The 16645-nt window shown below is 43.3% G+C and overlaps 1 protein-coding gene across 1 annotated transcript in view; it reads right to left on the minus strand.

The window, feature by feature from the left end:
• Nucleotides 1-13074: 13074 nt before the first annotated feature.
• Nucleotides 13075-16645, minus strand: part of LOC117809355 (putative histone-lysine N-methyltransferase PRDM6) — a 25786-nt gene continuing 22215 nt past the window's right edge. Inside the window, exon 3 of the mRNA XM_034678909.1 lies at nucleotides 13075-13286. Within this exon, the coding sequence (XP_034534800.1) occupies nucleotides 13075-13286 (212 nt within the window). The remainder of the gene's footprint in view (nucleotides 13287-16645) is intronic.

The following is a 16645-nucleotide window of genomic DNA, read 5'->3' on the forward strand; positions in this document are numbered from 1 at the left end:
AGAGTAAACTTGTACAGCAATATGAGACGATTTTACATTTGAACATGTGTTGTAGGATAAAATCACTTATTTCATGTTTTTTAGACAAGGAATTTAAAATTAATTTTCTATAGTTTGTATGATAACAGAGTGTGAGAACTGTATTTATCATAGATATTAACATTTTATGTAAGAGTCATTTACAATGTGTGAAAATGTATTCTTATTTCCTGTTAAAACTGTTTTTAAAAAAATGTAAAAGATGATTAAAATTTCTGTTTTTTAACATTTTCTTGAAATGTTTTATTTAACAGTGGTTTCTGAGCATGATGTACTTTAACAGTTTTAGCAGGTTTGGCTTGTTTTAACCCTGAGAAGCCTGAACCATCAAATAATTGGCAGAAAATTCTAATTCTTTGAAAATGGAGTGTTTATTGGACCTTAAAAAAAAAAAATTAAATAGAAATTTTCATATATGAGTTTTAATTTGTATCATATGTGATACATCAGGCTTTTTGGTGCACATTTTTTGTTTATTTACACAAATTAAAACATAGAAAAACTCTTTTTTTAGCCTATTAAACTTTGAGTTTCCTTCAAACCTAGAAATGATTTGTTCCAGACGTCTCTTTCTCACACAACAGTTGATGTATTTTTGGTTTCAGGAGAGGGATTTCATAAATGTTGTTGTTCTTTCTTTCACTTTGGTCCTCTGGAGGAACCAGTTCCTGTCTCAGTTTGATGAGCGGCTTCACAGGAGAGCTTGTCAGACAACAGGGGGCGTGGTCTAACTGCAGATTCAGGTAGGACGACCACGCCTCTATAAATCAGCTGACAGACAACTTTACAACAACATCTGCAGGAAGACTGCAATACATCACTCAGATGTGTTCTTGAAAGGAAAACAAACAAAACTTTTTCACACTTTCTGCAACAAACAAACAAACAAACTAGGGGTGACCCCAAATAGTGGAATATTGGACGATTCGTTTTAACGAGTCTTAGTCGACTGCCAATCTCATAGTCGAATATTTGCATATGAAACGTGGATCATTCCAATCAAACCATGGGGGTGCTCAATGTCTAATGTTACATTATTTTCCTGTTTCCTGTAAAGATAGTGTCTCATATCCTATTTATATATAAATACAGACTTATTGAATGTAATTCTGAGAACAGCTCTTGAAGTGTTAAAGGTGACATATCATGCAAAATTGACTTTTTAATGGTTCTCTCCCTGAAATCTGTGTCCCTGTCTACAAACCCCCCGAGAATGAAAAAAATCCATTCTGCCCCTGTTCTGATTTCTCCACCTTTCTGTAAATGTGTGTGAAACCAGCCGTTTCAGTTTTCAGTGTTTTTGTTACGTAACAACAATATCCGGTCTGTCACGGAGTCAGAGCTCGGAGCTTGTTCAGCCCATAGACTGTATAAAATAATACTGAATCCCTCCTCCGTTTTTCATTCCCTGCACAAATGTGTGCTAACAAGGAGCTTAGGAGGGAGGCATGCTAGTTGTAGGCTGTCTTAATAAACACAAAGGTCACTTTTACTCCCCACGTCTGCAGATTTGAAGATCTAGTGGAGGATTTTTATTTGTCATGGATAAGTGCTAGCGCTAATTAGCATAGCCACATAGCTATATGTTCATAGCTGTAGCTGTAGCTGTAGCTGTGTACCAAGACACACGTCGACATACTGACAAATAAAACAACAAGAAACACTAAATCTGTGACCAATCCTTCATAAAAGGTCCTGCTGTCTTTCTGGCAGAGGTCGGTTTGACTCCCCACGTCTGCAGATTTGAAGATCTAGTGGATAATTTTTATTTATCATGGATAAGTGCTAGCGCTAGTTAGCATAGCCACATAGCTACATGTTGGTAGCTGTGTACCAAGACACACGTCTACATACTGATAAATAAAACAACAAGAAACACTAAATCTGTGACCAATGGTTCAGAAAGGTCCTGCTGCAGGCGCCTCTCCATCAGGATCAGATTCAGAGGGTTGAAGTAACGCGATCTCTGAGCAGCCGTGTATATTCAGCCAACATGTAAACATTAGATCAACGTGCTGGAGAGCCGAGGCACATCCACTTCCTGAGGGGGCGTGGTCAGAGAGAAAACAGACTGTTCTCATGAGGAATGAAGAAGAGGACTTTTCAGGCAGACCAAAATCTGATTTCAAAGTGTTTTTTTTGAGCATAAACTTTAAAGACATGTTTTGGGGACCTCTTAGACCAATATATGTTGATGAAAAATGCGTGATATGTCACCTTTAAATCTCCTTAAAGTGGTAATTAAATCTCCCCTGGTAATTAAAGGTGGACTCTCCCAGACGTACCTCAGCTGGTCTTTAAATCTTTCTACGTTCATGGCAGCTCAAAATGTCAGGAAATAAAACTTCAGTTGATTCTAAAAACTAGTGATGAAGATGAGGAGCAGCTTCATGAAGAGGGCTGTGAGATCAAGGATTACCGGACCACACAAAAACTGTACGGGGCCAAAAGAACCAGGAGGGATACCCAAAAGCTGTCCGAAGCCTCAGAAACAATCCACAGCATCCCATCCACCTCCACACCATCAGAGAGGATATTCTCAAAGACAGGATTTACAGTCAACAAAGACAGGAGCGCACTTCTGCCCGTACACACGATGGTTTTCCTCACGTACAGTTTGAAAAGACTCAAGCGGACAAAGACGAGATGAAAGACTGTTTTAAAAGGTTCTGTTAAGAGATTTAAAAACCCTTTAGCTGGTTCAGGTTTGAGTTGGACAGACTACCCTCTGCAGTGCTGCTCTCTGCTGTGTGAACACTGTTTAAATATCTGTGGAGCGTTGTTCCATGTTTAACTGATGGTGGTCTTATTTGAGTTTTCTCTCCTTCATCACCTTGTTGTTTTTGTAATATAGATTTAAAAAATCTAAGTTTTATACTTATAATATTCTGTTGTTCCTTTGACTTTAAGCTCTGAGTCTCTTAATTGTAAAGGGTTATGTGTAATATTGTCATGCAGTCACCATCATGCAGACTTTGGGTCAATAAGGAAAAACAAACATTCCACTATTCATCCACTACGGGCAAAATCTGATGGATCAGATTCCACTAAGCAAATCCTTAGTCTGGCTCACCCCTAAAACAAACAAACAAACAAACAAACAAACAAGCAGGCAGCGCGACTACCTGCTGAATATTTCAGGGAAATAAGAGCTGATGACGCTCCTGGATTATGTCCCTTTGTCTTCTTTTAAAAACACGTTTACCTGAAGCTGCAGAGGATACTTATAAACTTCCCTCTGCACGGCTTCAGGGAAATTCCCAACATGCATTTAGCTCCACTAAGTAGCCACTTATTCATCAAACAAAGCAGCGTCTAAATGTAGCTTTTTTTTTAAAGGTGTGGAGTATCTGTCATACGCCCAACCCTGGTGATATTAAACCCTTCCTCACTTCTGGAAATAATAATTAAAAATGTGTGGATGCTGTTAATCCAGTACCAGCTGTGGCACCATGCCCTGCTCTGCACGGTCATTATTTCAGTCTAATTACCATCAGATGCTCAAAGAGAGTTAAAGCAGTCTGTTGATAATCCTCAGGTGTGTGATGAAGTAAGTAAACAACAATTAAAGAGTAATGTTAAAACACCTGAGCAGTGCCTGTTCTTACCTGTACTGGACTACCATCATGTTCTGCTCCCCACAGTGTCGGGCGCAGCGGATGTACCTCATCCAGCTGGACTTACTGGGATCGTTACCATCGATAAAGTGCTGTAACGTCCCCTCTGCGTCGTAGATCTGGAACACACAGAGACACAGAAACACAGGGTCAGAGGACCGGAGTCCGGCGTCAAGGACAAGGACTGAAAGCGCACTAACACTTCTGATTCACACCGTATGATATCTCTTTAGTTCCTTTAAGAGATACAAGAGAGAGAAAATAGTCTGAAAGTGTCCTCCAGCATCGAGGAGGAGGTCCTTTAATTTCTCATGATGTCCAACCAATCATCATGTTTGAGAATCAGGAATGCATCGGGTGTTTTACCTTAAAATGTGACCAAATTGAGAATATATCCTAAAAACTGACTTTTTATCTGCTTTTAATGAACTCCTTTTTCTGGGCTGCTGCATCTTTGGACTCTCTCTGCAGTCACAGTGAAGCTTATTACAGACATGCTGGGTGTTTAATGTCAAACAAACCTGATGTATACCTTCTTAAATAGCCTCACTACTCCATCTATGAATTTCTCAGGGTTAAAAACAGAGTTAGGTTTACAAATACAACCAAAGAAGCATGAGACATGCCTCCTTCACCTACTCATCAGGTCATACTACTAATAATAATACATTTTATTTAAAGGCGCCTTTCTCTGCACTGAAGGACACCGCACAGATACACTATATTACCAAAAGTATTCACTCACCCATCCAAATGATCAGAATCAGGTGTCCTAATCACTTGGCCTGGCCACAGGTGTATAAAATCAAGCACCTAGGCATGCAGACTGTTTTTACAAACACTTGTGAAAGAATGGGCCGCTCTCAGGAGCTCAGTGAATTCCAGCGTGGAACTGTCATAGGATGCCACCTGTGCAACAAATCCAGTTGTGAAAATTCCTTGCTCCTAAATATTCCACAGTCAACTGTCAGCTTTATTATAAGAAAATGGAAGAGTTTGGGAACAACAGCAACAGAAGTGGTAGGCCATGTAAACTGACGGAGAGGGGTCAGCGGATGCTGAGGCGCATAGTGCAAAGAGGTTGCCGACTTTCTGCACAGTCAATTGCTACAGAGCTCCAAACTTCATGTGCCCTTCAGATTAGCCCAAGTACAGTACGCAGAGAGCTTCATGGAATGGGTTTCCATGGCTGAGCAGCTGCATCCAAGCCATACATCCCCAAGTCAAGTCAAGTCAAGTCAACTTTATTTATATAGCACATTTAAAAACAACCAGTGTTGGCCAAAGTGCTTTACAAGGTAAAAAGTAAAAGTGCAATGCAAAGCATCGGATGCAGTGGTGTAAAGCACGCCGCCACTGGACCATAGAGCAGTGGAGACGCGTTCTCTGGAGTGATGAATCACGCTTTTCCATCTGGCAATCTGATGGACGAGTCTGGGTTTGGAGGTTGCCAGGAGAACGGTACATTTCGGACTGCATTGTGCCAAGTGGGAAATCTGGTGGAGGAGGAATTATGGTGTGGGGTTGTTTTTCAGGAGCTGGGCTTGGCCCCTTAGTTCCAGTGAAAGGAACTTTGAATGCCTCAGGATACCAAGCCATCTTGGACAATTCCATGCTCCCAACCTTGTGGGAACAGTTTGGAGCGGGCCTCTTCCTCTTCCAACATGACTGTGCACCAGTGCACACAGCAAGGTCCATAAAGACATGGATGACAGAGTCTGGTGTGGATGAACTTGACTGGCCTGCACAGAGTCCTGACCTGAACCCGATAGAACACCTTTGGGATGAATTAGAGCGGAGACTGAGAGCCAGGCCTTCTCCACCAACATCAGTGTGTGACCTCACCAATGAGCTTTTGGAAGAATGGTCAAAAATTCCTATAAACACACTCCTCAACCTTGTGGACAGCCTTCCCAGAAGAGTTGAAGCTGTAAGAGCTGCAAAAGGTGGACCGGCATCATATTGAACCCTATGGGTTAGGAATGGGAGGGCACTTAAGTTCATATGTGAGTCAAGGCAGGTGAGTGAATACTTTTGGTAATATAGTATATATATATACATCCACGAATTTACATTAAAGGAAACAAAATCAAAGTCAAACTGAAATCAATATAAACTAACAAAGTGGTAAGAAAAAATAGAAACAATAACAAAGTGACAGAGCAGTTGGAGTCAGACGGAGTAGGCGGTTTGGAACAGATGTGTTTTGAGTTGTGATTTGAAATGGGGGAAAGAATCTGTGTTTCTGAGTCGAGGTGGTAATGAGTTCCACAATTAAGCATAAAACAACAAGAAACACTAAATCTGTGACCAATGGTTCAGAAAGGTCCTGCTGCAGGCGCCTCTCTGTCAGGATCAGATTCTGGATCAGATTCAGAGGGTTGAAGTAACGCGGGTCTGTGAGCAGCCGTGTATATTCAGCCAACATGTAAACATTAGATCAACGTGCTGGACGGCTGAGGCCACGCCCACTTCCTGAGGGGGCGTGGTCAGAGGGGAAACAGACTGTTCTGAGGAGGACTGAAGAAGAGGGTTTTCAGGCAGACCAAAATCTGATTTCAAAGTGGTTTTTTGAGCATAAACTTTAAAGACATGTTTTGGGGACCTCTTAGACCAATATATGTTGATGAAAAAAGCGTGATATGTCACCTTTAACTTCTGGATTTCAGAGCTCAAAATGAGGAAGGAAATAAAGAAATCAAAAGAATTCACAGCGACCATGATCAGCTGAGTGTAGTCGATGTTTCCCAGCCTCCGTGTGTTCATCATTAATCCATCCCTCCATCCCTCTCCCTTTGTTGATGCAGTGTGACTGTATTGAGGAGCGCTGAGTGTGTTTATAAGGTGATGACCCGAGCCGATAACCGCTCTGTCTGCTGTCGGCACGACAACAAACAATCAATTCAGAGGGAATCACAGGAAGCAGCTTCGATGTGAGCACTTTAACGTCCTCTCACTACGGACACAACTTAGATTTTACTGCTTATCATTTTGAATATTTCATTAGAGTTTATATGATTCATAATATCTTTATTTAGGAGCATAAATAATGTTAAAGAAGCTCCAACTCTTGAATTTTGAAAAACGTTAAAACCACAACTTTTAACCTTTGTTGTGTCATATTTTAGCCGGCGCCATCTTGGACTTTTTTTAAGCCCTGAAATCCTTGAAGAGAAGTTCCCAGAACTAGAAGGTCCTGGTACTTTAGCTCAAAATGCACTTTTTAAAAATCAAATCAAATAAAGAGAAATAAATAAACGCAGTGACATTTGTGAAATGTTTTAACATTTTCACTTCAGGAGTTATCGCCCTCACGTGAGTGTGACGGACGTGTTGGCTGGAGAGGTGAGACATGACGATGCCTTCGATGTGAGATCACAGTGACCTTTGACCTTTACCATCACAGCTTCATCAGTTCATGCTGGAGTCTAAACTGGATGTTTGTGCAAGAAACTTCAAATTATCGAAGTCCAATATTAATTGTTATCACATCAATTATTATTTTTGTACTTTCATGGATCTTTTCAAAACATTGTGTCAGACACAAATTAAATAAAGCACTCTGAACTTCCAGAAGTGATGTATAAATACAGTATAATTGATAAAGTCTTAAGAAGTGATGGTGTTTGGTCCCAGTGGCCCATGTGAACCTCCTGCTGACCTGGGCCCTTTGGCAGATTATTTGAGGTCAACAGTCTCAAACTTGGGTTTTAAGATGGACAGTGATTTTAAATTGGATTGTCAAATTAGCTCTGTGGTGAAGTCCAGCTTTTTTCAGCTTCAGCAGCTGGTGAAGGTGAAGCCTTTTCTGGTGAAGCCAGGCTGGATTACTGTAACACACTTCATATTGGAGTTAGTCAGTCCTCCCTTGCAGGTCTCCAGTTGGTGCAAAATGCAGCTGCTCGCCTCTTAACTGGAGCACATTACTCCGATCCTGGCCTCCCTCCTCTGGCTCCCTGTGCACTTCAGAGTCCACTTTAAGATTCTGTTATTTGTAGTTAAATCTTTAAATGATCTGGCCCCGCCTTACCTCTCTGAGCTCCTTCACCCCTACCCTCCTGCTCGGTGCCTCATGTCAGCTGATCTGCTGCTCCTGGAGGTACTGAGGGCAAAACTGAAGCTCAGAGGGGAGAGAGCTTTTTCTGTTGCTGCTCCTAAATGATGGAACGAGCTTCCCCTCCACATTAGACTCCTCAATGTCCATTTTTAAAACTCGTCTAAAAACCCATTTTTATTCCTTGGCTTTCAACCCTGCATGAGACTCTGCTCCTGTTTCAGTGTTCTATGGTTTGTTTTTATTTATTGTTTTATTATCCTGTGTTTGAATTGTTTTATGCCTGTGTTGTTTGTCTATTTATGTACAGCACTCTGTTCCAGCTGTGGTCGATTTAAAGTGCTTTATAAATAAAGTTGAGTTGAGAAAAATGACATTTATAAGTAAAAGTCAAATATTTTGAACTTTAGGATCTTTATCTCATTCTGAGTCCCTGCATTCTGTGCCTGTGTTTCAGCGATGTTCAGTTGTAGTTGTAATAACCTGCTTTGATCCGTCACATGAACAGAAGCTCCTGAGTGTCTGCAGCTCCTGAGTGTCTGCAGCTCCTGAGTGTCTGCAGCTCCTGAGTGTCTGCAGGCCGCTCACTGAAGCGTCTGAAGCTGCAGATAACTGGATCCTCTCTCTGCAGCAGCAGCAGCAGCAGCTGGTTTCTAGCTTCATGCTGTTCTGTCAAAGACATTTTGTCCTCCCGTGTTTATCCAATCCATCGCTACGAAATTCCATCTGAGAGACAAACGGCCAAATATAACACGATGTTTGGTTCCACAGCTTTAAAGAGTTGCAAACATTACCAGGCCGCCGGCGTCACTTCACAGCTCCGGCTGTCGTTTCTCCAGCCGTCGTGTCAAAACTTCACTTTTTTCTTTCAGCTTCGTTTTTTTTAGAGCTCAATAAATTCTCCTTGTTTGACCCTCGGTCTGTGCCGACTGATGACCCTTTCAGAGGCTCTCTGCTTTATACGCACACGCCGAGACCACACATCACACCAGCTGCTGCTGCTGGAGGAGGAGGAGGAGGAGGAGACACGGACCAGGGCTTTGTTAGAAAGAGCTTCAGGGTCTTTCTCTTTCAGGGTTCATCCTCTGAGGAGCTGAACTTAATGATTATTATTATTCTCTACTTCTCACTGTGTTAAATATTTATTCTGCCAAAACAAAAGAGTTTCATTCTCAGCAGCAAAAGTGACGCACAGCTGTGATAATACTTGATTCTGATTGGTCAAAAGGAGAATAGAATGGAATGGAACACATCAAAGGAGAATAGAACGGAATGGAACAAATCAAAGAAGAATAGAACGGAATGGAACACATCAAAGCAAAATAGAATGGAATGGAACACATCAAAGGAGAATAGAACGGAACGGAACACATCAAAGGAGAATAGAACGGAATGGAACACATCAAAGAAGAATAGAATGGAATGGAACACATCAAAGAAGAATAGAATGGAACACATCAAAGAAGAATAGAATGGAACACATCAAAGAAGAATAGAATGGAATGGAACACATCAAAGAAGAATAGAATGGAACACATCAAAGAAGAATAGAACGGAACGGAACACATCAAAGAAGAATAGAACGAAATGAACCACATCAAAGGAGAATAGAACGGAATGCTGTCGGTTGATCAAAGCCAAATAGAACACTGATTCAATCTACAATGCGAAAGTGACACCAGGAACGACCTGATCACACGTCATATCAAATCACTCCACAGAAAGTAGTCCGTCTCATTCCCCCTCTGCCTGTTGACACTGTGGTAAAAACATTAGCGTTCGTCTCTGATTTCAGCTTAAACCAGTCAACTTCAAAGAGAAGGAGAGCTGAACGAGGACAGAAATGAAGTTCACCTCGTCTAATGTGTCAGAGAGTCTAATCTGTGAGTCTGCCTCTTTACATTTACAAGAACCAGACAAGAGGAGGTAAGAGGGGAGGATTTACTCTCTCTCTCTCTCTCTCTCTCTCTCTCTCTCTCTCTCTCTCTCTCTCTCTCTCTCTCTCTCTCTCTCTCTCTCTCTCTCTCTCTCTCTCTCTCTCTCTCTCTCTCATACACACACACACACTCAGAAGACAGCGTGTTTTGAAGAGGGTGGATTACAGCTCTCTCTTTCACTCATTGATCTCGGCTGTCAGTGATTTACTTACTGCTCTGTCACTGTCCACATGCACACACTTACAAACACACACACTCTAATGACCTCCTCTGGACCGACACGGACTCTGTGTGTTATTTACATTTCACACTGAAACCTGCACCAAGTCCTAAAAACTGAACCCACAACGTGAAACTTTCATTTTGTTTTTGCATATTTAATGGATAAAATTAAGAAGCAGCAAAAAAAACCTTCTTTAACCCTTCTTTTTTTCGTGTTCAATAAATCGTAATCACTGTTTCACTGAAGCCCCGCCCCCTTTTTTGCAAATATGATAAAAACTGGCTCCAAAATAACAAGATAGTGAAGTCAAAATGCAAAACACAAGACTTCAAAAAACCAACAACCAGCATCCAAGTTTTTTCATAGTCTGTGTAAAGATATCAAAGTGAAAGCTTCACAAAATATTGAACTGTTCCTTTAAATTCATGTTTTCATGGAGTTATTCAAAACAATGAATCAGAACCTCTTTATTCATGAGTGACAGCTGTTAGTGAGCGATCTGCACAACCTCAACTAACAGCTGTGTGTGTGTGTGTGTGTGTGTGTGTGTGTGTGTGTGTGTGTGTGTGTGTGTGTGTGTGAGAGAGAGAGAGAGAGAGAGTCTGAAACTCACTGACAGTGTTTTGACCTCCTGACCTTATTACGGAGAGTAAATCTTCTCCTTGTCTGGACCGAGCCAACACTACAGAGATACTGTGTGTGTGTGTGTGTGTGTGTGTGTGTGTGTGTGTGTGTGTGTGTGTGTGTGTGTGTGTGTGTGTGTGTGTGTGCAGACAGGAATGCGGTCCAGTTATCAGCTAAAAACACTTAACTGCAGCTCTGAAGCAACACTGGCATGTAAATGGCTGCTTCACCATCAGAGGACAATGTGTGTGTGACGAGTGTGTGTGACGAGTGTGTGTGATCTGTGTGTAGGTGTGTGTGTGTTGAGTGTGTTTATCACTTGGTGTGTGTGACGTGTGTTTGTCAGTAAGTCTCTAATGCAGCTGTGAGTTATCTTGTCTGAAGGTGCTAGACATTTTCTCACACACACACACACACACGCACGCACACACACACACACACACACACACACACACACACACACACACACACACACACACACACACACACACACACACACACACACACACACACACACGCACGCACACACACACACACACACACGGCCTCAAAACTGATCAGAGAATGAAAGGAGAGGATTTTAGATTGAAAGTCTCCCCACTATCATCTCTCTCTCTCTCTCTTCATCTCCCTCTATCCCTCTCTCCAACACGGTCTCAGCAGATGTGTGTCTAACATGAGTCTGGTCCTGCTGGAGGTTTCTGCCTGTTAAAGGAAGTTTGTCCTTGCCACTGTAACTTGCTAAATGCTGCAAAGTGCTCTGCTCATGGTGGATTAAGATGACCTCTTTTCTTCCTCTTCTCTCTTCACTCATGAAATTTAAGGGAGGAGGGGAGGTAGAGCGAACAGTCTAACCCAGAGTGAGCTCTCGTCTGACGCCTACATTCCACCAGATCACCAGATAGTCAATGTGTTAACTTCCACTGGATCCACTCCGTTGCGTCTCTGATCCGGCAGGTCGGAGTCCTCCGGATCAGAGACACAAGACTTCAATTTTCCTGCCTCCATTGAACTGATCAACAAACATGTTTGAGTTTGTTGATTCTCTCCTTTCCTTCCCTTGGAGCTCATTTCCTTTCCTTTCCTTTCCTTTCCTTTCCTTTCCTTTCCTTCACGCTCATTTCCTTTCCTCAGCTTTCTTTTCCATGGCTTCCTTTCCTTAGCACTCATTTCCTTTCCTTCCCTTCCCTTAGTGCTCATTTCCTTGCCTCAGCTTTCTTTTCCTTTTCTTTCCTTAGTGCTCATTTCCTTTCCTTGGCTTTACTTTCCTTTCCTTAGCTCTCATTTCCTTTCCTTTCCTCTCCTTGGCGTTCCTTTCCTTACCTTTGCTTTCTTTTCCTTAGCGCTCATTTGCTTTCCTTTCCTTTAGTTGACATTCCTTTCCTTGACGCTCACCTAATTTACTCAGCTTTCTCCTCCCTTAATGCTCATTTCCTTTCCTCAGCTTTCTTTTCCTTGGCTTCATTTCCTTTCCTTTCCTTCCTTTAGCACTCATTTCCTTTCCTCAGCTTTCTTTTCCTTGGCTTCATTTCCTTAGCACTCATTTCCTTTCCTCAGCTTTCTTTTCGTGGCTTTCCTATCCTTTCCCTTAACGCTCTTTTCCTTTGCTCAGCTTTCCTTCCCTTACGGCCAAATTCCACCAGATCCGTCTCAGCTCCAGATCTGATCTGTTTCTATTCTAGTCAATGTGTTAACTTCCACTGGATCCGCTCCGTTGCGTTCCTGCTGCATCTCTGATCCGGCAGGTCTGAGTCCTCCGGATCAGATCCACAAGACTTCTATTGTTGCCGGATGCCGTAGCACGACGCATCAATCTCAACAGAGCAGATGGAGCGGGACAGGAAGTCAGGTTTCACCAAAACAAAATGAAAACATCCGGTTAATTTTCAGAATAAAAGACTCTGTGTTATCACCAGATCGTATTTCACTTAACTACAACAACAAACCAAAGTCATGATGAGCGGAGCCAGGCCTGGAGTCAACAGGTCAGAGGTTTTCAGAGGACCAGAAAGACAACATGGATGAGGAGAGGAGGAGGAGGAGAAAACCTTGGTCACATGACTCCAGCTGTCTTGAGGTCCCAACTCGACCGGACACGGATCTGGTGGACGTCCGATGTTACATCAGTCTTCTCACCTTTGCTCTGCCTTCCCCTGTCCTCTATCTGACATCTCTCTTCTTACACCTTTCTCTCTTTTTATTCCTCTCCTCTCTTCCCTGGTTAAAACAAAGGGAGGTAGGTGGAAGGTAGAGCACACAGTCTAACCCAGTGGGAGGAGCTCTCCCTGCACAGACCTGTCCTGTCTCTCTCCTCTTCACTTGTTAAAGTTAAGGGAGTATAGGGGAGGTAGAGCGTACTGTCTGCCCAACAGGCCTCTCATCCTGGCTCTGCCTTCCCTGTCCTCTTTCAGACTCAAACTTAAGAGTCGTATGTGCAGACAGAACATCAGCGAAGTCACAGAACTTCTTCTTCTTCTTCTTGTTTTTCAGTCTCATCCTGTAAAACTGTTCCTGAGAGCTGATCAATGCTCACACTCTTCTGCTCTACAGCTAATCAATGAAACTCCACTAATTCTGCTGTTATCTGCTCTCTTCATCAGCCTCCTCCTCCTCCTCCTCCTTATCTCCCCGTGTCTCCTCCCACCCCTCCTGTTTTACTCTTCCTCTCCTCCGTCCCCCCGCCTCTCCTCTCCTCGTCCCTCTGAAGAGAGCGGACTCCCGTACCCCGCTCGGTGGACTCCCCGCCGTCCCTCTGGATGTTAAATCTTCAGTGACGCTGAACGTGTCCACGGCTGAGTTGCAAAGTGAAATGAAAGACTCTTTAATAAAAACCCAAATACAGACTGATTCCCCGTCAGCCCGTCTGTCACACGCTGGCTCTCAGTCGAGCGAATCTTTCAGTTTTCTTAAACACAGCCTGTCACATGGGGAGAGCATTATTCAGCAGCAGGCCTCATAAACCACGCCGCCATTTCCACCATCAACGCCGCCGCCGCCGTCCCGCCCAAGAGCAACAGTGAGGCCCCCACACATCTGAGGAGAGCTGAAACAAGCAGACGTATAAATCAGACGGGGAATAATCGTTCAGGGATCGGATAATATTTATACAACCGACTCTGATTCACCTCTACGTCAAGACCGGTCTGGACCAGTCTGGACCCGGCTTCTGGACGAGGATCACTGATCCACCAACTGTTACCTTTGACAAGATGCCTCAGACACACCGTGAGAACGTGGACACCATCCCACTCTTCTTCTTCTTCTACAACTTCTACAACTGTTTGTCCTCCTACATGTCTACTACATTACCCATAAGACACCACTCTTAAAGGAGCAGGCTCAGTCCGGCAACACGACCAAACCTCTCAGGACCGGGGACCTTTAATAGAGACACACCACCAACCTAAGGATTGACATGTGTTCACCTGAAGGACTTGTGTAATACCACCCCCAGGACTCCTGAACCAGCACAGGACTGGTCTAAGACCTGCCCAGGTGTGCTCAATAAATTATAATTCCCATTTTCTACCAAAACGCGACTAAACTAGACCGTTCCATTCGACTTCGAGTGACAGACAACGTCACATTTTAAGGCTTTGTAGTCATATCTCTCTGAAATAAAGGAAACATTTGAGCACTTTGCTGCTGCTCTCCCTGCCTTGGCTTTTTCTGTATGCACATGATAGAGAGGGGAGATGTGCTCCGCCCTGCCTCATGCTTTGACATCTAACGTACACACATGGAAGGGACAAGGGTCTTTGCTGATGCTCTCCCTGCCTCTGCTTTTTATGTGTGCACATGAAAGAGAGACAAGGTGTGCTCTCCCGCCTCAGGCTTGGCATTCCATGTGTCCCAGAACAGAGCCATACTGCAAAATGAAACTTATTGCATGCAGATAATTATTTCTTTGTGGTGTGCTCTCCCTACCTTAAGGCTTTGGCATTCCATCCCAGGCTTGTCACTGAAATGGCTCTGTTCTGGGAGCTCCCTGCCCTTCCACATACGCATATGGAAGGGCAGGGAAGCTCCCAGAACAGAGCCATGCTGCCAAATGAAACTTATTGCATGCAGATTATTATTTCTTTGAGGTTTGCTCTCCCTACTTCAGGCTTTGGCTTCTAACGTACATACATGGAAGGGACAGGGGTCTTTGCTGATGCTCTCCCTGCCTCTGCTTTTTATGTGTGCACATGAAAGAGAGACAAGGTGTGCTCTTCCTCCTCAGGCTTTGCATTCCCTGTGTCCCAGAACAGAATGAAACTTATTGCATGCAGATAATTATTTCTTTGTGGTGTGCTCTCCCTACCTTAGGCTTTGGCATTCAACGTACACAAATGGGAGGGCAGGGAAGCTCCCAGAACAGAGACATACTGCCAAATGTAACTTATTTAATGCAGATCATTTTTTCTTTGGGGTGTGCTCTCCCTACCTTAGGCTTTTCCCTTCCACGTAGGCAAATGGAAAGGCAGGGAGCTCCCAGAACAGAGTAATACCTCCAAATATAACTTATTCAATGCAGATTATTATTTCTTTGGGGTGTGCTCTCCCTACCTCAGGCTTTGGCAATCCATCCCAGGCTTGTCATTAAAATGGCTCTGTTCTGGGAGCTCCCTGCCCTTCCACGTACGCACATGGAAGGGCAGGGAAGCTCCAAGAACAGAGCCATACCACCAAATATAACTTATTGCATGCAGATGATTATTTCTTTGGGGTGTACTCTCCCTACCTTAGGCTTTGGCATTCCACGTACGCAAATGGAAGGGTAGGGAGCTCCCAGAACAGAGACATACCTCCAAATATAACTTATTCAATGCAGATATTTATTTCTTTGAGGTGTGCTCTCTCTATCCCAGGCTTCTCATTGAAATGGCTCTGTTCTGGGAGCTCCCTGCCCTTCCACGTATGCACATGGAAGGGCAGGGAAGCTCCAAGAACAGAGCCATGCTGCCAAATGAAACTTATTGCTTGCAAATAATTCCTTAATTTGCTATTTAAAGTATTTTTCTTCTTCTATTTTGTAATGTGGTTAGCAAGCATCTTTCAAACACACTACAGCCCCCGACTGGTCAAAAAACAGAGGAAAGTTGTATTTTTAAGAGGAGACAAAAGTCACATTACCTCCTCTCTTTTTTTTATAAATGAATGTTTGTTCATCTGCTCTTGAATCCCGACCCCTCCCTGGATGCTGGTTCATGTTTTCAGGAGAACACTCGGCATGTTTTAAAGGTGTTAACTGTTTGTACTGCGGCCCATCACAGCGTGTGAAGCCCCAACAGACAGAGGAAACAACCAGCGGCCGTCTCACTGAGAAAAAACACTCTGATCAAACACACTGCTGTATGATGAAGAGACGGCACACACACACACACACACACACACACACACACACACACACACACACACACACACACACACACACACACACACACACACACACACACACACACACACTCTTTGTGTTGTTCCAACATGAAGGTCCTGATGGAAAACCCCAGTCTTTGTTCTTGAACCCCTGTGGTCACCATGCCTACAGGGTGATGTCACACAGAGAGGACAAATGAACTGAGCTCGCCCGGCTCACCGAGTGGGTTTAACCAAACAGCGCCGGGCTGAGCACTGGTTTGTCGTGACCACAGTTTGACCTTTAAGTTAGAGGATCTCCTTTTTTAAACCTCTGAAGCAGGACTCAGTCTTTGTGTTCATCTTCCTCAGTTAAAGCTCTGAACGGGGAACAGGTGACGTATTCTGGATCCAACACGCCATGACGGTTTTTACAGAGTCAGTTATTTTTCAAGTCGTACTCCCAGAGTCATGATAACCTCTAGTGAGGGGTCTTAAAACCCACGCAGTCTTTACATACAGACTGAATGAAGTGTTTGATCCTGTCAGAGTTTGTATTATTCCATTTTAATATTTAGCCTAATGGTTAAATGTTGCACCCAGGTAGCGGGTGGCTAGCCTGAGGCCCGTATGTTATTCCCCTTCTCTCTCCAGGTTTCCTTCCCTATCTATCCTCTCCTCTATAATTACAATTGTTTTAAAACATGAAAGCATTCTGACACAGTTTGGGTCTGCAGGTATGAATGTTCTGTTAATGTGTCTGTGTTTATTTTTAACTGGGTTTTTGTTTTAATTGTATTTAAATGTATTG

This window comes from Notolabrus celidotus, unplaced genomic scaffold, assembly GCF_009762535.1.
Source record: "Notolabrus celidotus isolate fNotCel1 unplaced genomic scaffold, fNotCel1.pri scaffold_256_arrow_ctg1, whole genome shotgun sequence".
In the NCBI taxonomy this organism is placed as follows: domain Eukaryota; kingdom Metazoa; phylum Chordata; class Actinopteri; order Labriformes; family Labridae; genus Notolabrus; species Notolabrus celidotus.